At 44.3% G+C, this 20,348-nt stretch overlaps 1 protein-coding gene across 14 annotated transcripts in view; it reads left to right on the top strand.

Moving 5' to 3' along the window:
- The window catches only part of Cpeb3 (cytoplasmic polyadenylation element binding protein 3), a 173,298-nt gene extending 153,210 nt beyond the window's left edge, over positions 1-20,088 (top strand). For all 14 annotated transcript variants that reach the window (XM_029536987.1, XM_029536993.1, XM_021193125.2 and 11 more), the window contains one exon: positions 17,979-20,088. In XM_029536987.1, coding sequence (XP_029392847.1) covers positions 17,979-18,206 — 228 coding nt within the window. In that variant the 3' untranslated portion in view covers positions 18,207-20,088. The remainder of the gene's footprint in view (positions 1-17,978) is intronic.
- The last annotated feature ends 260 nt before the right edge of the window (positions 20,089-20,348 follow it).

The raw sequence follows: 20,348 nt of genomic DNA, 5'->3' as shown, positions 1-20,348 counted from the left end.
AATAATATTCTTTGAGTGGGTGGTAGTGGTTTCTTTGTTAATTTTTTTTTCAATTTTATCAAAGGACTTTTAATTTTGAATAATTTCTGAGACTCTTAGGTAGCTCTTGCTCCATGATTCTGTTCATCTTCAGGTTAGTCTACATGAGCAGTTAAGAGCTTCCAATCTGTACCAGTGCCTTTGAAAGAGACTTTTAAGAGAAAGGAGCTGAATAGATTAATTTCATATGAATCTAGATTTTTTTTTTTTAACTTGCATAATCCCGGCACTCAGGAGGCAGAGGCAGGCGAATTTCTGAGTTCGAGGCCAGCCTGGTCTACAAAGTGAGTTCCAGGACAGCCAGGGCTATACAGAGAAACCCTGTCTCAAACCCCCCCTCCCCCCAAAAAAATAATGCTTTTACCAAAGCCGTGTTCCACTGCCATCCCTCCAGTTCCTCCCCTATTCCCTTACAAACCTTTTCCCTCCTAACTTCATGTGCCTGTTTTTAAACCCACTGAGTTCACTCAGTGCTGCCTATTTGTGCGTGGATGGAGAACCATCTCCTACAGCGTGGATAGCCCCTGAAAAACTCTTGACTCTCCCTCCCCAGCAGTCATCAGTTGCCACTAGTTCCTCTGCCTGGGGTGGGACTTCACAGGCCCCTCCCCACCTGTGTTGGGATTTTGGTTGGCTTGATCTCCTGTGGCTCTAGTGCATGTAAGTCACAGCTCCTGTGAGTTAATGTGTCCGATGACCCTACATGCCCAGGACCTACTGTTTCACTGTTTCGCTGTAGATGTCTGCTTCCTCTGGCACAGTCTTTCTGCCCCTCTTCTGTGATGATCTCTGAGCTTTGGATTTCGGGTGTGTGACACAGATGTCCCATCTAGAGCTGACCACTACATAGTCTCTTACTCTCTGCATGCTGGCCAGTTATGGGTCTCTGTATTAACCGCCGTCTATTGCAGGAGAAGCCTCTGTGGCGAGGACTGGCGGATACACTTTTCAGTGGGTGTAAAGATAAACACCGAAAGACAGGTTACTGCTTTGTCTACTTAGCAGAATATTCATTCAGCCACGGGTTAGGAATTCCATTTTATGGCGTGGGCCTTAAATTCAACCAGAAAGTACTGTTTACTCTCCCACCAGTCATGCATTACTGCACCAGTGGGCATATCTTACCATGCCAAGATGTATATCTTGTTAGCACATGTATCTGACCAAATTAGAATAAATATTCTATGGCCTCCTTGAGAATAAGTGGTAGTGGGGTTTTGTTAATTAAAAAAAAATTTTTTTTCAGAACCTTGAAACATTCTGAGTTCATGGAGACTCAGAAAAATAACAAAGATTCAACTTTCCTGGTTTTTCAAGAACCCAAGCTTCCTCTTTCCTAATAGTAATTCTCACACAAGACTAATCACCACAGAGAGAGCACAGTGTCTCTTTGACTTGTCCCCAGTGAGGACCTATTGATTGGTTCAGTCTGAGATTTTCAATAAACTTTTTTGAATTCACACATGGTGCTTTATGGAAGTTCTCTTAACTACTGCTACTGTTTCTGAGGACTGCATGCTTATGCCTGTTCATCTGGAAGTCTGATACATTTGCATTCAGACTGTAGTCCCACCTCTCACTGGTAAATCTGGACAATAAAATTTACCCAGAGAACATTATATTCTCATCAGTAGGAAAGTAGCTTTCTTCGTTCCCCTCTGAGGATTGTAAATGAGGGGAGGGGAGTGTTTATTCTCTAATAGTCATCCAAATGGAGTCCCCACATGGCTCTTCCTTCTCTTGGAGCCCCACTCATCCTGTCTTTGTTTGTCCTGACCCTTATGAAGACCACTTCCTTCACTGGGAGGAGTGGGAACCTAGATTGTCTTGAGTTGGGCTTCTTTTCCATTGTTGACCTATAAACATTCAAATCTCTCCTCTTCATTATGTCCCTTCTTGTCCCTGCATAGCTATGCAATGCTTGTCACTTCAAGTGTTTTAGGCTCATTCATACTTTTATTTCTATTCCTATTCTTCCTCTTTCTACTAAACTTTATATTTGAGCATTCTAGAAAGACTTCACCATATAAAAGCACAGTTGTCTTTCCTTAAACAGTGCCCTTACTGAGACTGTCTGTTGTGGGAACATCTTTCCTGAATAACCCTTCCAGGGTTTTAGCAATAATCTCATAGTCAAGCTCCTCAAACGTGTGCTAAAAGTCATGGTGCTGTGTCCACCACTACCTATAATCCATTTGTGCTGCTGCTACAGATTCTAGGCGCTGCTCTCTCCTTCCTTCCTCCTTGAGCCTGGAGTTGCCTTTTAAATAGCATCAGCCTTCACCACCTCCTTTGCTGTCTGCAAAGATATGAATGCAGACTGAGTGGACATGGCACATTAGGACCTCTCCCTTTCTGTTGGCAGCCTTTATCCCTTGTGATGTGTCCTCCAAGAGAAGAATGATCAGGCTAGCCTCAAAGCAGCTGTGCTTGGCCATCAGGTTCACAGATCATTAAGTGTCAAACCTTGAGAAGTTGTAGCTGGTATCCACTCTCATCAGTGCAGGTGCATAAGAAGAAATTGATACAGTATGCATCTCTTTCCACTGAAATTTTTAGCAAAGACATCTCGACAATATTTTTGTTTATTGTTATGTTGCTAAGATTAATATTCTAGATGGAGTAATTTATGGAGAAACATTACATTGGTAGATTTAATTTTTTTTCTAGCCATCTCCAGAGAATTACTGACTTACATGTTTAAAACATGTCAGTATCAACATTCACTGAAACAGACAATCCTGTCGCCTTCACTTTCCTGTCATTCAACCATTAATCTTTGAGGACAGGAGATTTATTACAGCTTTATTTAGCTGTTTTATGACATTCATATCTATAATTACCCTATTATGAATCAAATTTAAGATGGGCAGTGGTGACGCACGCCTTTAATCCCAGCACTTGGGAGGCAGAGGCAGGTGGATTTCTGAGTTGGAGGCCAGCCTGGTGTACAGAGTGAGTTCCAGGACAGCCAGTGCTATACAGAGAAACCCTGTCTCAAAAAACGAAAAACCCTAAAAAAAATCAAATTCAAAATATCTTTAGTATATTTGTACCATTGTGTACCTGTCACCAAGATGGGGTTTAGACCACAGAGATATTTTTCACATCCAACCGTGTGTGTGTGTGTGTGTGTGTGTGTGTGTGTGTGTGTGTGTGTGTGTGTGTGTGTATCAGTTATACAGGGTGCAGGCACACACTGCCTGTATCCTCTGTATTCACTAGGCTCATCAGATGAGGAGCCTGCTTACTTAACTGTGCTCTTCAGAGTCAGGAACAAAGTACCGAACCCTGTTGTAGATTCGTCTCAGCATCCTTTGTTGAAGGAGTTACTACATCCTCACGACAGTGAGTTACTGCTGTGGCATGTCCAGCTGCAAGAGGACTAACAGGACTAATGGGCCATGGCTGGTAGTGTCTTGATCTCAATTCTGACACATATGTACAGGGAGTATCTGGTACAGGAAAAGAACTCGATTGTGAGTAAAATAAATTAGGGTGAATGGGCTGTCTCTCACTGATGGTATAGAGTCTGTCTCTAAGACAGTCTCCTATTTTTGTTTTTGTTTTGCTTTGAGACAGGCCTCCCAGGATGTCCACAAGCTTAGTCTTCTAGCCTCAGCCCACTGGGTGCTGAGGTTATAGTCATCTGTCACCTCTAAAGCAATTGCCCATCTAAAGCAATTGGAATATTCTAACAAGCTCATAATTTAAATAAATCACTTCTCTATTTAAACCATTTGGTTACATTCTTCTGCCTTTTGGATGAAGATTAAAACAAACAAACAAAAAACCTTAAGCTTTCCTAAGTGACCCTTTATATACTACACACTTGCTTTCCTTCCCTGCCTTCCTTATCCTGAGCCAGCCACAGCTGACCTTGTTCTCCACTTCTCAGGGTCAAACCCCCAATTATCTGACTAATACCTTTGGGCCTCACCATCATTGTGGAAATTTTAGAAATCGTTCAGTCATTGGAGTTCATAGCTCTGCCCACAGAGCTCACCCTTGTGACACTGAGCCCCAGGTAAGGGAATCATGCTTTGCTTAAAATCCACTTACTCTCTAGAGACTGTACAGTCCACACGGGCAGTGGCTGTCCTGTAGAGTAGCTGCTGTGTACTCTAAATATGACATGCAATGGACAGTTGCATATCCATCAGCGAGGGACCTAATGATTGAATGCTGATTGAGAGGTAGTCTAAATGGGAAATCCATTTCTTCCAACCTTTGGCATATCTGTCTGTCCATCACACACTCTTTTCTCGGCTTCTCTTTTCTGCTTCATTAAGATTCTCACTTGAATAATAATTAAAAAGTAGATTTTGCTACTTTAAATATCAGAAAGTGTTCTCTGACACTTAATAGTGTATTAAACCTTATTAACCATAGGCCTGACCAACCACAGGGTAGACTAGATGTTCAGAGAGTTCCTTGAGGTAACTAGCAAGGCAGGCAGAGCTGCTTCAGCTTTGGAGGCCCCTCAGCCACACTGCTTGGCTCAGGACGAGTACTCCGTTGGTCATTTGTCCACTTGTTCCTTCTGTGCAGTGCTAGGGAAGGGATTCTACCATGGAGCCACATGGACCTCGCCCTTGAGGGTCCAAAGTTTCTTCAAACTCATTTTGTCCATAAAGGCTCAAACCTAACTTTAACAATCATAGGTCCTGTCAGGTGGTGGTGGTTCACTCTTTTAGTCCTAGCACTTGGGAGGCAGAAGCAGGCGGATCTCTGAATTCAAGGTCAGTATGGTCTGGTCTACTAAGCGAGCTCCAGGACAGCCAGAGCTACCTGTGACCCTGTCTTGAAAAAGCATAACACAGAAAAACAAAAACAAAACAAAACAAAAAGCCCATAGGTCTCTTATTAAGGTTGTGTTTGTCTAGCACAGTGGTTCTCAACCCTCCTAATGCTGCAACCCTTTAATACAGTTCCTCATGTTGTGGTGCCCCCCCCAAACTATAAAATGATTTTCATTGCTACTTTATAACTGTTATGAATCATAAATATTTTTGGAGATAGAGATTTGCCAAAAGGGTCACAACCCACAGGTTGAGAACCACTGGTTAGGTGCATGATCCTGGGGAGGGTAATGCAGGAAAGTTCAAAACCAGCCTGGGCTATGTAGTGAGTTTGAGGTCCACTTGAGTTGCGTGGTGAGACATTCTTCAAAATAAATAAAAAGAAAGCTGGGTGGTGGTAGTATATGCTTTAATCCCAGCACCTGCGAGGCAGAGACAGGTGAATCTCTTGAGTTTGAGGCTAGCCTGGGCTACAGAGCAAGTCAAGGACAGCCAGGCTACATAGAGAAACCCTGTCTTCAAAAATAGATAGATAGACAGACAGACAGTCAGACAGACTACAACAAATGTCTTTTACTTGTTTCAGTATTTAAATAACTTTTTCAGGAATGTCTACTGGGTGGAACAAGGGCTATGGAGAATTGCTGGGACAGCTCCAGTGTGTTTCCGGATGTCCTAGAGCATTAGCAAAATATGTTTGAAGATTTCCTGTGCTTTTTGCAGTTATTTTTATTTTTACATCTTTTGTAGACAAGGTCTAAGGATATGTTCCAGACTGGCCTTGACCTCTGACCCTTAGGGTATAATCAGTTATGCCCACTCATGTCTCTATGGAGAATCATTGCTCTACTAACTTGAGGACTGGCTCTTCCTCCGTTGTAGTGTGACCTTAAGGAAGGTCAGAGGGTCCTGTGGTAATAAGACCACCTGCCTAAGTGTCCAGTGTGTTCCAGAGATGAAGGAAGGACCAGATGGATCGGTGGTTTGGGCACTTGCTGGGCACACAGATGTTATTTATATTATTGATGAATCTGGCACACTTAAACTATGCCTCACCTTATGTTCACAGCTAATTATCATCTCCCTCTTTTAACATACCTGTGTAGTCCTTAGTTTAAGGGAAATGCTTAGTTGAAGATAGCACTAAAAACATTTAACCTAGGCATCAGTCTGCCAGCACTGTTTGGATGTTAGCCAAGATGCACGAGTAGGGATTTCAAGTTCCCGTCTCATTTTCCATTTAATGGACTGGAGGGTTTTCTTTTCTATCTTGTTTAGAAAGAAATGCTTTTCTATTCAGTATCTTTTCTCAGATAATAAAAAGATTTAGAACCCTAACTAGAGTGGAAATTTGTATTAAATTTTGCTTTTATTCTTTTTAATGTTGTGTGTGTGTGTGTGTGTGTGTGTGTGTGTGTGTGTGTGTGTGTGTGTGTGTGTGTATGTGAAAAAAAAAACTGAACCAGTCTAAACTACCTAAGTATAACAAGAGCAGAAGATGATCTCTGCGCTCCTTCTGTTTGTTTTAATGGTGTTTTTAGAAGTGATGACAAATGAATGCTTCCAGACTGAGAGAGCCCTGCAATCCAGTCTTCTGCATAGCTCACATCTGTGTCACTCACACCTAAGGGATTCCTGCTGCCATGAGGAAAGGAAGCCACTAAAAATGGGGACTCTTTTTTTTTTTTTTTTTTTGGTTTTTTCAAGACAGGGTTTTTCCTGCTTGTGGACGTTGTACATCGTGGTGCGCACTAGGCTCCGCACCACGATGTACAACGTCCACAAGCAGACAGTGTTGTGGGTAGACACTGGGTAATCTCTGCCATTTCAGCCCAGAAAAGCTTTTTTCCTAGTAAGAAGGATATAGATTAAAACCAGCCAATATCAGGTCTTCATTCTAGTACTAACAGATCTGTTTTATGGTGCGGTTTGTATACATGTTTGCATGTATGTATGCATGTGTGTGGAGGCCCGCAGTTAGCATCGGGTCATGTTCCTCAGTCATTCTTTTTTTTTTTTTTTTAAATATTTACTTATGTATTTTATGTATGTGAGTACACTCTTGCTTTTTTCAGACACACCTGAAGAGGGCATCAGATCTTATTACAGATGGTTGTGAGCCACCATGTGGTTGCTGGGATTTGAACTCAGGACCTCTGGAAGAGCAGTCAGTGCTCTTAACCACTGAGCCATCTCTCCAGCCCCCTCCTCAGTCATTCTTCACCTGGTTTATTGAGTCAGGGTCTTTTAGTAAACCTGGAGCTTACCACGCCATCTAGCAGACCTGGCCAGCTTGTTCCAAGAATCCCTTGTCTCCTGAAGTACAGGCAGTTGCCATGTGTGCCCAGCTTCTGTGTGGCTTCCTGAGATCCAGTCCTCAGAGTTGGTCAACAAGCACTTTATCCACTGAGTCATCTCCCTAGCTCTTCTAGAGATCTTAAAAGAACAGTAGCTCCCCACTCCTGAGACTGTGTGTGTGTGTGTGTGTGTGTGTGTGTGAGAGAGAGAGAGAGAGAGAGAGAGAGAGAGAGAGAGAGAGAGGGAGAGAGCGCATTTTGAAAACCATAAACCACTGTCCACTTTCAGTAGCACTGTTAACACCCTGATTTCTGTGACTCTGAATGGTTGGCGTCAGAGACCACCCGGGACCTGTTCACTAAAGGCTATAATTAGAATTTTGCACAATAAATGGAATTGCAAATTTCAGGCGAGGGACGAATGTGTTGATTTTCAGTTTTTAAGCAGGAGGACCTTGTGAAGGCAGGTCTGGCCTATCCAGGATGTCACTGTGATTAGCTCCTAGTCTACCATTTCCTAAAGTGTGTTCCATGAACCATTTTAGTCCGGGGATTTGTTTTAAATCTCTCTTTTGTTTAAAAATCTGTCTAAGCATCAAAAAAGTTTGAAAACGATTGCTTAAGGTAGTTAGGTATCTAGTTTATGTAGGACATGTTAACTTCATTGTAAACAACCAAGAAAGAATCAAGTTTTCACACAAATAGTTTCCTCATTATAAATTAAAATTAAAAAAAAAAACTTTATAAAAAAATAAATTAGCCGGGTAGTGGTGGCGCACGCCTTTAATCCCAGCACTTGAGAGGCAGAGGCAGGTGGATTTCTAAGTTTGAGGCCAACCTGGTCAACAGAGTGAGTTCCAGGACAGCCAGGGCTACACAGAGAAACCCTGTCCTGAAAAACCAATAATATTAATAATAATAATAAATTAAAATTTTTAATTAGCATATAACAATGATTTCATTGTGACAGTTTCATAAATATTCACAATTTTTTATCATAGGACTCTTCTAAGATATATTGTGTATGGAGAATAATGATCTAGAAAAAATACTGCTTTCAGCTGTTTATCCTTTCATGTTCAAATTACATGAACGAAGAACACAATTTAATACAAATTGATTCTTTTTCCTTCTTCAATCCTCTCCTGCCTCCCTTCTTCCTCCCTTCCTTCCTCCCTCCCTCCTTCCTTCCTTCCTTTGTTTCACCTGCTGTAGCCTTTCCAGGTACAGATTATTTGGGCAAGGCAAGGATATCCTGGGCACGTCTGTGATGACAGGACGTTGAAGGTGTGGTTGATAGCCTTTAGTTTATGATATTTGTGATGTTACTGATCTAACCTGGGGCCTCTTTAATGCCAGGCGTAAGTTTCACCATGGAGCTATGTCCCGCCTGAAAACTTACCTCTTTTCTTTGCTTACTTGAGATTATCTGGTGCTTTTTTTTCTAAGGCATCTAAACTGGCTCCATATTATTTTTATTTACTTTGTTCCTTGATGATTCCATACCTGTATGTAATGGGAGCTGTCCTACATGGGTGCTGGGCATAGAACTTGTCCTCTAGAAGTGCAGTGCACATAGCTAACCACTGAGCTGTCTCTGGCCCACGTGTAAGTATTCTGGTTGCTTTACCCATTGTTACCCTCTCATTCTCTCTCATCCCAACAAGTCCCTCTGTCTGTATTCTCCTTGAGACCTGGAGGATCCCGTATGTCCCAGGCCAGCCTCACACTTGGTTGGAACCAAGGCTGATCTTGAACTTCCGGTCCTTCCTGCCTCCATCTTCTAGGTGTTGGGATTACAGGCATGTGCCAGGGACTAAAGCCAGAACTCTTTGCATGCTATTCACATGCTCTACCAACTGAGCTACAGCCACAACCCCATTGACAAATGTTTTCTTTACTATTTTAGCTTAGTATTGAGGGCTAGAGATACTGAGTGTCAATTAACCAAATTGGGACTTTTAAAAAATACTTTGGTTTAAAGAACATTGTAACAGCTAAGCATATATTGCTTTCTTCCACATTCTTTAAACAACCCCCTTTTTATTTCATGAGATGCTACTGTCCCTTACTTCTGCAAGCCCCTTAAGTAGTTCATGTCTTTAATCTTCTTTCCTGGAAGCATACTGAGCCTGACTTTGCTGAGAGCTAAGAGGCACTGTCTTTTTAGCTCCTTGAAGATTAAGATGACCTAGTTGCCACACTAAGTGCAGTGTTGATGTTACCATTTGTCCCTGGCCACTCCTGGCCTGGAATGTATACAATGACTCAATAGCAAAAGGTGTGAGGGTTAGATGACTTGTTTCCGGTGCTTTCTGCTGGGACTGTGGTCTGTGGTCCTGTAACCCAGCCTGTATCTCACTGCTAGGACCTGTCCCTTCTGATGTGTTTTCAAAGCTTCCTGACGATAGCTGTAGCTGTTTCTACGTGGGTCCTCTGGGGAGGAATCAGCACCCCCAAACCAAGGAACTAATGCAACCCGGGCTTCTTCTGAAACACGGAGCTCTAACAGCCGCTGGTTAGAATGTCCTTTTAAAGGGAACTGATTTGTGTGAGTCCAGTGAGATTTTGGAATGGCGTGGGACCTTTCTGTCAAGGCTCTCTTTGCTAGTTGTGAACTTTGGCTTCTCCTCCCTTGTCTCTCCAGGTCTCAAGGCTTGAAGTCATTTTTAGTGTGAATGCCCTGTTTTAGCAGGACAAATATGCTCTTCTTGCTATACGTGGCAGCGCAGGCCTTTTAATTCCAGCTACTCAGGAGGCTGAGGCAGAAGAGTCACAACTTTGAGAGCAGAGCAGTGAGCTGCAGCATCAAAACAAGCTCCCTCTTTTCAGCTCTTACTTGAGTATAGATGTGACTTATGGGATGACCAGTCAGAAAAAGACCATCGTCATTTTCCTAGCCGTTTACTTTAGCACAACACTCAGGGTCTCCAAACTTACAGGTAGGTGGCATCAGTCAGCTAGCAGTCTCTTGGTGGGTGCTTATTCTTACATGGAAGAGCTGTATAAACACCCACTAGGGTAAAGGAAACAGGCCTGAGTCAGCTCAGCCAGCCTGCTCTGCCTAGACACTGTAACAGTCATCACAGACTTCAACCAAATGTCCTGGGTTTGTCCTCCACATGGTGAAGTTTTAGCTGATTTATATTCACATCTGAATCCCATTCCAAGCAGCATGGAGAAGCAAGACAGGAGCAGCCCAGATGCTGTCGGGGACTCTGCTGGCTGGGTTTTCTTCTGTCTTTCATGAAACACAGGTACCACTAAGTCCTGATGACCTGAGTTCCACCCTTGGGACCCACATGGTGGAAGGACAGTCAACTGTCATAGATTGTTCTCTGACCTCTGTGAGCATGCCGTGGCACATTACACAAGTGAATTTTTCAAATGCATTATTTTTAAAGGGACGATCTTAAAACCAGAGACCTCACAGAGCTCCCATCCAATAAAACACAGAGGTCCATGTTGTGTAATCAGGCATTTTGAACTATGGAGATGACATCAGGATCATTTTAAACCTTTCATCTCCTAGTACCTGAGATTGTAAAAATGGTAAGAATTATTATCCTTTTATAAAGCAAAAGAAAATAAAATCCAAACCATTCCCCATACAGATTTTTTCAGTCTATCTCTAAAATTAATAACTGTGAATTTGCTATATCTGGAAGGTTGTGGGTGCTTTTTGTTGCTAGCAAAAATCTATTTGCACATCACTCCTTTCATTTCCTAGGCATCTGCCATCTGCTTTTTAAGCTGTGGGATTTCAGCTCACAGGCCGTTGAAATTTAGCATTATATTTAGCTATTCCTGCTCAGCCTACTAGCGGGGAACCTGCATTAGCGCTGGGTGGATTTGGTAACTAGTGGGAGTATTAATGAAGGTGTGTGGTTTTTAAGTCTGGGTAGAGTGTCTGCTTCAAGCCAAGTTTTGAGTGCATTATGTTAAAGTTATTCCCATTACATGTTTCTTCTTAGAAGACATGTTGTTCGAGATGATAGGAAAGGACCTACTAAGTGATCTGGGGGCCTTTCATGCCCTGATCATGGAATACCCTAATCACATAAGGCCAGTGTGGAAACAGGGACCATTATACCTAATCCTTAACTTTGGAACACTTTCCAATTATATTAAACAGTGTCAACACTGTTCTCTTCTAACCCTCACATAGTGTACTTAAAGAATCTGATGTGTTCCTACGTGTCACACCTCCCTACCCCCGCCAACCCTCACCAGTGTCTACCTTGGAAATTCCATGCCTGGCTCCGATGGGGATGACTTGACCTGCCCCATTCTAAAGTCATGCCAACATGATTATGACTAAAGACAAGCCTCACATCCATTTCTGGTTGGTTCATATCTCCATTTGGCCTCTTTTCCCTGGCTTGTCTACCTGCACTTCACCATCTGCAACCTTTGCTTTTAATTGGCTTCCAGCCACCTGGACGCATCCCTTACGTGCCCCAGGATGGCTAGGTATCTGATAGGCTTATCTGAGTGATAGCTCTCAGAAAGGGTATACAGTGGTGGTTGCCCTTAATACAGCTTTTAGAACATAAGCCACGCTGCAGCTGACCTTAGTCGGGGCTTCACCTCCTTACTACAAACCTTCCCGTCCAGGGAGAGAGGAATCCGCAGCTGCTCATGCTCTCCCTAGTGACTTTTCTCCGCCTCTAAGAGTTCCTTCATTTGTCGACTTAATTTGAGAGGTCAGTATCTTGATCACTAGAGACAAAGCAAGCAGTGAGATAATTTTTGTGATGTTTAACATTCTTTTGGTCTGTAGAATTCATCATTAGCTTCCTGCAGTCTCTTCCTATTGAAGACTCTGTCTCAGCTCTCCTTACCTTTCGGGGAGCAATACAGCACCGCCAGGACTTTGTGTCCTTTGGGCCTGGCCAACCCATATGCGTGAATCTAACTATTTCTGTATGTCATTCTCATGTCCTGTGCCCTTGAGTCTCCTAGAAATAGAGGGTCAACTTGATTGTGTGGTTGGCTCTACCTAGGACTTATGTATTTGGGCTTTTGTGGTAGTACAGACCTGTAGTTCAGTTCCTACCATGCTGATGTCATCAGTGTTATGGCTGAATTGATACCCTAAAACTAAGTGATTTAGGTAGCCGACAGAGAGACCAGCTTTTTTTCTATTTTATTTCTTTATCAAGAAAAGTAGAGGGATAGAAAAAAAGAAAAAGAAAAGAAAAGTATAGAGGGGATGGTAAGATGGCTCAGAGGGTAAGATCACTGACTGCTCTTCGGAAGGTCCTGAGTTCAAATCCCAGCAACCACAAGGTGGCTCACAACCACCCATAATAAGACCTAATGCCCTCTTCAGTGCATCTGAAGACAGCTACAGTGTACTTATGTATAATAATGAATAAATCTTAAAAAAGAAAAGAAAAAAAGTAGAGTTACTAGACAATAGTCAGATGGTATTGGGATATGGCAGAAACTACGGAGACTTGGGGAATGCCTTTAGGAAACTTTTATGTTATATTATTGATTCAACTTAGTATATTTGTTTGTTTGTTTGTTTGTTTTGGGCTTTCCAGACAGGGTTTCTCTGTGTATCCCTGGCTGTCCTTGAATTCACTTTGTAGACCAGGTTGACTATCCTTTAACTCACTCTGTAGACCAGGCCTCCAACTCAGAGATCCACCTGCTTCTGCCTCCCAAGTGCTGGGACTAAAGGTGTGTGCTACCGCCACCACCACCACCGCCTGATTCTGATTCAATTTACTATTTTTATTTTATTTGGGCGTACATGTTCGTGCGTGTGTGTGTGTGTGTGTGTGTGTGTGTGTAGGCCTGAAGTTGATGTTGGGGGTGTCAGTTACTCTTCACCTTATTTTTTTGAAACAGATTGTCTCATTAACCCTTTACCTCACTAATTGGTTAGGCTAACAGGCAGCAGGCCCTAAAGATCTTCTGTGTGGAGATGACTGCTGCCTGGCTTTATGTGGGTGCTGGATCTACACTCAGGCTGTCATGCTATGCGATGTTCATCTTAATCACTGAGCCACCAGTCTAGCCACAAAAACTATTTTAGGGAGGAGCTGTGTCTTACTCTCCACTGTATAGTAATGTTGGCTGGTAATTAGCAATCTGCCAGTGAGCTTGTGAACACAAGTCATATGGACGAATCCACCTGTGACCATGCCTGGCACATGGAAATGTTTAAGTCAAGACCTCTTCAGTCAAGATCAAGGGGAAGCCTGTCCTGGAAAAGTAGCTTAGGGAGAGCTGCCGCAGCTGAACGAGGGCTGTCTGTGCCCTAGGTCCTTCCAGCGACCCTGCAAAACCCTCACAAAGACTGCTGCTGCTGAGCTCAGCTGGAAGCCAGTCGAGTAGCCAGAAAAGCCATTCTGGTCACATCACATTGTCTTTTCAGCTGTGCTGTGTGACCTACTTTTCTGTATCAAAGAACACTGTCCAAACACTGAAAAGACAACTTACGGGGTAGAACAGACATTGCCAGGCTGAATCCAGAATGTAGAAAGAACTCTCCAACTCAACAACAGAAAGACAAGAGATTTGAATAAGCCTTTCTCCATAGAGGACAGGTACATGGCCACGCTTGGGGTTGGGGGACTGGTGCATACCTGCCCTTCACTGTCTCAAGAACATTGAGGAAGATGGATCACACACTTAACATAAAATAAATAATGAGCATGTCTTAGGGTTTTACTGCTGTGAACAGACACCATTACCAAAGCAAGTCTTATAAAGGACAACATTTATTTGGGGCTGGCTTACAGGTTCAGAGGTTCAGTATCATCAAGGCAGGATCATGGCAGCATCCAGGCAGGCATGATACAGGAGGAACTGAGAGTTCTACATCTTCATCTGAAGGCTGCTAGCTTCATATTGGCTTCCAAGCAGCTAGGACTAGGGTATTAAAGCCCACACCCATGATGACACACCTACTCCAACATGGCCACACCTCCAAATAGTGCCACTCCCTGGGCCAAGCATATACAAACCATCAACAAGCAGATGAAAAGAAGTTAAATATCCTTGGTTATTAAATAAATACCAATCAGAGCCATGGTGAGTCCACAGTCCACATCTTCCCCACCAGGATGGTTATAACCCACAAATGGTGCCTGAATTATTGTCACATGTGTAGAAATTGGCACCCTGCTATTTTGTGAGTTGGAGTGCAAAATGGCTTATAGCTGCTGTGGAAAAGAACTTGGGAGTTCCTCAGAAACTAAAACATTGAGTATCTGGAGATGACACAGCAGTTCAGAGCCCTTGTCTCACAGGCACAAGGACCAGTTTAAATCCCAGCACCTGTGTAATACACTTACACACAAATGCCTGTAATTCCAGCTCCAAGGAAGGCTGAGACAGAAGAATTGCTGAGACTTGCTGTCTTCCAGCTTTACCAAGAGGTGTGCACACACATAGACATCTATAAATAACACACATAAGTTCTTTGTTTTGGTTTTGGTTTTGGGTTTGGATTTTTTTTGTTTGGTTTGGTTTGGTTTGGTTTTTCGAGACAGGGTTTCTCTGTATAGCCCTGGCTGTCCTGGAGCTCACTCTGTAGACCAGGCTGGCCGCGAACTCAGAAATCCGCCTGCCTCTGCCTCCCGAGTGCTAGCTTTTATTTTTTTTTAATAAGAACTGCCTTGGTCATGGTGTCTTCTCACAAGAATAGAACAGTAACTAAGGCAGCAGTGCTGTGGGTTTTTTTTTTTTTTTGAGTCAGGGTCTCACTATGTAGTGCTGGCTGGTCTAGAACTTGCTATGTAGACCAGTTTGGCCTCAAACTTACAGCTTCAGAATGCTGGGATTAAAGGTGTGAGCCACCATGTCAATAATCTTAAAGTGTACAATTCAGTGCTGCCCAATACTTTGATACCATGTGAAAACATTACCTAAGGTTACAAAGTGCTTCTGACTGCTCAACTGGAAATCCTGTACAGACTTTCTACATGTTTGTCTGTTCTGGAAAGTCTACAGAAATGGGTTACATATGTGAGATCTGCTTCATCCGGCTTTATCATGTTTGAGCTCCAGACTCCACCTGAGTACCATGCCATCCCCACTGTAGCGTGGAGGAACACTCATTTTCTATGACTATGTGGTATTCCACTGCACGTTTTAACCGACTCCCACATTCTGTTTGCTCATCTGTTGGGGACACTGGGTTGTTTCTAATCTGCTGTGATTGGTCTGCTTGGAGAGTGCATGCATGCACATCTGTGAGGGCATGCGCATCTGTGAGAGCAGCTGTTTCCAGTGTTTTAGGGTATATGGTTAGGGAAGAACTTAGGCAGGCAGACAGCATCTGATTTTAACTTAAAAAAAAAAACAAAAAACTTATGTAGCCGGGCGTGGTGGCGCACGCCTTTAATCCTAGCTCCTGTCTCGAAAAACCAAAAAAAAAAAAAAAAAAAAGACACATACAGAAGACCCAGCATTTTGCTGCACACAGGAAATGCACCTCCAGCCTGGTCTACAGTATAAGCAAATGAAGTACATTTCCCTTGATGTAATACACCTATATACCAAAAAAAAAAAAAAAAAAAAAAGGCATTTAACTGGGGGTGTGCTTACAGTTTAGAGGGCCAGTCCGTGATTATCATGGTGGCACGTAAACAGGCATAGCCCTGGAGCAGTAGCTGAGAGCTTTGCATCCTGGTCTGTAAGCAGCAGGTAGAGGGAGACACTGGACCTGTCTGGGCTTTTAACACCTCAAAACCCATTGCAGTGACATACCTCCTCTAGCGAGGATACACTTCCTCACAAGGACACTCCTCCCAGTCCTTCCAAAACAGCTCATTGGCCAGGGACTGAGCACACAAATGTGAGCTCATGGAAGCCTTTCCTCATTCAAACCTCCACAAAATCAAGGAAAAATGGTTGGCTTGGGGAGATGTTACATTAAGTAAAGTGTCTGATGTGCAAGTGTGGAGATCTTAGTTTGGATCCCTGCAGGAATGTAATCCTGTACTCCTAGCACTGGGTGGAGGAGAGAGGACAGGAGGTTCCCTGAGCTTGCTGACTGCTTGTAAGGCTCAGGTTCAGGGAGAGACCTGTGTCAAGGGAATAAAGTGGGGAACAGAACACCCCACCTTCTCCTCGAGCTTCCCTGCATACTCTTGGGCAATGCATCTGAACACACACATACCACACGCACACACATTGTTGATTTTATGCAAGGGAGAGGAGAGAGAGACAGAGAGACAGAGAGAGACAGAGACAGAGAGAGAGACAGAGAAGAAAATAGTGGTTGTGTGTCACTGGTTGCGAGTGCTGACAGCAGGGTGCGAGGCAGCTTTTCAGGTGTACAGAGGCAGGGGAGACCAGTGTGAGAGGTGGCTGAGCTCTGGCGACCTTGAGTTTGAAGCCAGTCTTGGCGATGTAAGCGAGCAGTTAGAGTCTGCTAGGGAAGTCCCTAGAGAGGGAGCCTGCAACTACAGACTGGCTCCCACTGAGGCCACTGAAGACAGGAAGCGACTGTTTCCCTGAGGTAGCTGGACTCAGCCCTGTGGGCAGTCCAGAACCTTTTGACCAAGGAGGAGGCCTTTGTGAGGGACTACTAAGATGGCACATATATGTGAGAGAACTAGACCAGAGAAAAGAGAGATCATGGTGGCAGATGTGGACACGGACACCAAGCACATCCAAGCAGAGTGCGATGGCCTGGCCTCAGGAAGCCCTAGGAACTGCAGCTGTGCCTCCTGTGTGGGGAGCCCCGGGTGATCCACTTCACAGCCTCCTTGTAGGGACTCTGGGAAGTAGGAAAAGTCTTGTTCTTCCGGCGTGCAGATGAGAGGAACAGCTTTCTGGTGTGGCCTGGCTGTGAGCCCAGGCAGGCGTGACTCCTAATGCAGAGGTGATGATGAGGGATGCTAGTCTCCTCACTTACTCAATCCTCTGCTGGGGGTGGGGTGGGCAACAGGAAAGACATTTCCCCTTGGGTGACCAAAGGTGTGAGTCTTATCATGACAGCCCTCCAAGTGAACACACCTTGCTAGCAAGACCTGTACCCAGGAGCTCCCAGCGAGCAGTTAGCCTACAGAGAGGAGCACTGTGGCATCTCCGGCCTCAGGGCCAGCCCACCCCACCCGGCCCTGCCTGCTTCCCTTCTTCCCCACTCCTCCCCTGGGGCTGGCTCCAGCACAGGTGCAGGAGGGACTTGATCAGAGTCCGTGCTTTTTCCTCCTGTTGTTCAAGACACAGAAGTTTACAAGTCAGACTTCGAGGCTCTGGGAAAGGTACAGGGAAGCGGGCGATTTCCTCTTTGGTTTTGAAAGGCTTTCATGTCCTGTAGCTTGGCTTCATTTGGTCCATTAAATGTTCCCTAAAGAGCAGCAATAAACTTCTGTTCTAGTTCCCCGTGGTGGAGAGAGTAAGACATAGAGCACATCCAAGTGAGTAAGAAGCCTGCCTCTGCAGTGAAGCCTCAGCATGGCCCCTCGTCCCCTTGTCCCCAGGACCCCTGCAGTCGGTGGGGTCCAGGATAGCATCAGGACTGTTTGAAAAGCCTTGCTATCACAACAGAGGCCCACAGCCTCCCTTCAGCCTGCCGCCTCCCCTCAAGCTTGCTCCTAGAGATGTCCCTTACATGGATGGATGGATGTCTGTCTTTTCAAGCTGGTGGCCTTTGTCTGAAGCATTTTCTCTCTGGAGGGTTCTTTGTCCTGTGCAGATGTAACCTCATGGTCCCCTCTATGTGGGGACATAGCTGGGGGAGGGGGGGGGTTGAGCCCTTTCCAGGTCAGATAGCCAGTCGGGCGCACGAAGCTTCAGATGAGCAGGCTCGAGGCTGTCACTAAGGAAGCCCTGCTGACCCCTGTTTCCTGTCTCTCCTCTTTGGGTCCAGGTGGAAGTGAAGCCTTACGTGCTGGATGATCAGATGTGTGACGAGTGTCAGGGCACACGCTGCGGTGGGAAGTTTGCCCCATTCTTCTGTGCCAACGTCACCTGTCTGCAGTACTACTGTGAATACTGCTGGGCCAGCATCCACTCCCGAGCCGGCCGTGAGTTCCACAAACCGCTGGTGAAGGAGGGAGGTGACCGCCCCCGGCACGTCCCATTCCGCTGGAGCTGAGCCCCAGGCCGCCACAGCTACAAGTACTGGAGTAGATCACAAGGAGGAAAAGAGGGCACTGCCTCAGGGCTCACAGTGTTCTGGAAATCTGTGCATTCGTTCTCGATTTTTAAAGAAGAAATGGGTCTTTTTATTATTATTATTATCATTTACAGTCATATTACTGAACTCAGCGTCCAGTATAGTGCAGAATCGCAGAGTGTGTATCGGTACCCATTTGCACCTTTGAACTCACACCTTGTCTGCTTGGTACCTTGATTTCTTACACCTGATCTGTCTGTCACCTCCACGGTTACGTAGACTGCCATTCTCACCCACAGCCGTCAGGTTGACGTCTGTGACTCTGTGTTTGATGTTGTGTTGTCGTTGCTCTGATTGGTCTTGAACTGGAGCACGTGCTTATTTTCAGAGACTTAGAGAGTCACCCCTAGGACAAGACTTACCAAAGGCCACACATGTACGTAGAGGCCGATGTAGCAAACACTTTACAATCAGCACTCAATAGTGGGGTCCCGTAGAGTAAGGGTAGCCCTTAATGAAAATAAGCCTGTAGTTGCTCTGTACTTTGACGTGTATGGACACCTCACAAACCGGGTCTTTCATTTTCCTTCATGTTTGATTTTTGTTTGCTGAGGATTTGGGTTAGATCTTTTAGTGTTATGTAAATTTATGCTGCAATAGCTTTTGCTGCTATTAAAATGGTATTGTTGATACCATAATACTCTATTCAGGATAAGGTATCAATTACAAACAAAAACAAGAACCCAACAACACACTTTTGTGGTTTAGGGATAGAGCCAGCTGCCGGAGGAAGATCATATGAGACCAGAGAGAGCCATCGGAGGCCGCCGTTCCTGACTGCATGTTTACTTAATGCGGTTGCTGCATGCAATAAATTTTATATCCAATGTCTAGTATAAAACCTTCCCACAGTGCACAAATTAAGAATCTATATAAGCTATAGAATACTCATTTTTTTTTTTAAAAAGGATTTCTTTTTTCATTCAAAGACTTGGTAATCTGTGGGAGGAAGGCATGCCTCAGTGGGTGGCCCGCCCATGGACAGCGAGAACCCGTAACAGGACGACCATTATTACAGCCAATAGATAACCTAGTGTAGGATGCTCTTCCAGCAACCCTGGGGGGGATGAAGTACCGCGGTGCTCTGTTACATATTGTGCAATTTATTTTATATAGTAAAGTGATTATGTCTAACTGTGATCAAACGTAACTGAAGCCTCTGCGTCAGCCACGACTGAGCCTGAGCATCCATAACTGTGTATTAGCACGTGAGCTCTGAGTTAGGACCTCAGCTTCAGACCTCGTCTAGACAGCCAAAGAGCTCATCTTAGCTTACAAACACTAAGAACACACACGGTATCTAGAATAAGTCGGCAGACTGACACGGAGGCACATAGCTAAGGAGGCCACGTAAGGGTGATGCTAAAGAAATGTCTGCACCAAGCGAGACAGCCTGGGCAGAGGGGCCTTCTGTGAGACGGTCACTGCTTAGTTCCCTGGATGTATCCTGTACAGCTTGACTAGAGTGAAGCCCTGCTCGTGCTAGCATGGACCTTTTAGTGTTCACTCCTGGGCTGCAGAGAGTAACGGAGACACACAGGTGATTGCAAGACTCTGTAACGCTTGCTTTTTAAACCCTTCTTCCTTTGTTTTGAATTCTGGGGACAATCTGACTGGATGTGGCACTGCAGAGTAGACAGAAGTCAATGTGTCTTTTGTGCTGGGATGTCCTTGTTCTGTCTTGAAGTTAGTGTTGTGTGGTTTTGTTATAGTTTGTTCCTTTTTCTCTTTTTCTCTCCAGTGTTTAGTTGTGAATACTGGCTCTCCAGCTACAGTTTGTTTTCAAAAAAAAAAAAAAAAATGGAGAAACAAAATAGTTTTTTACTGAATTAAAAGATGCCTATTAGACCCCGCCCCTTTCGGGTTTCCTCTGGCCCTTTGGTAGGACTGCTTTTCTGCAGCCCAGATGTGCTTTGCCTTGGTTTGCTTCGGTTCCTTTTTCTATGTTTGTGTTTTACTTTGTTTTCATCTGTATGGGAAATTTTGTTACGCACTACTACTTTTTATATTCTAGAACGTTTTCAAAAGTTGGCTGATGATTTTCGCTTGTTTGTTTTTAAG

The sequence above is a fragment of the Mus pahari genome, chromosome 1 (genome assembly GCF_900095145.1).
Source record: "Mus pahari chromosome 1, PAHARI_EIJ_v1.1, whole genome shotgun sequence".
Taxonomy (NCBI): Eukaryota; Metazoa; Chordata; class Mammalia; order Rodentia; family Muridae; genus Mus; species Mus pahari.
The sequence above is the reverse complement of the archived record's forward strand: the minus strand, read 5'-3'. Positions and strand labels throughout refer to the sequence as shown.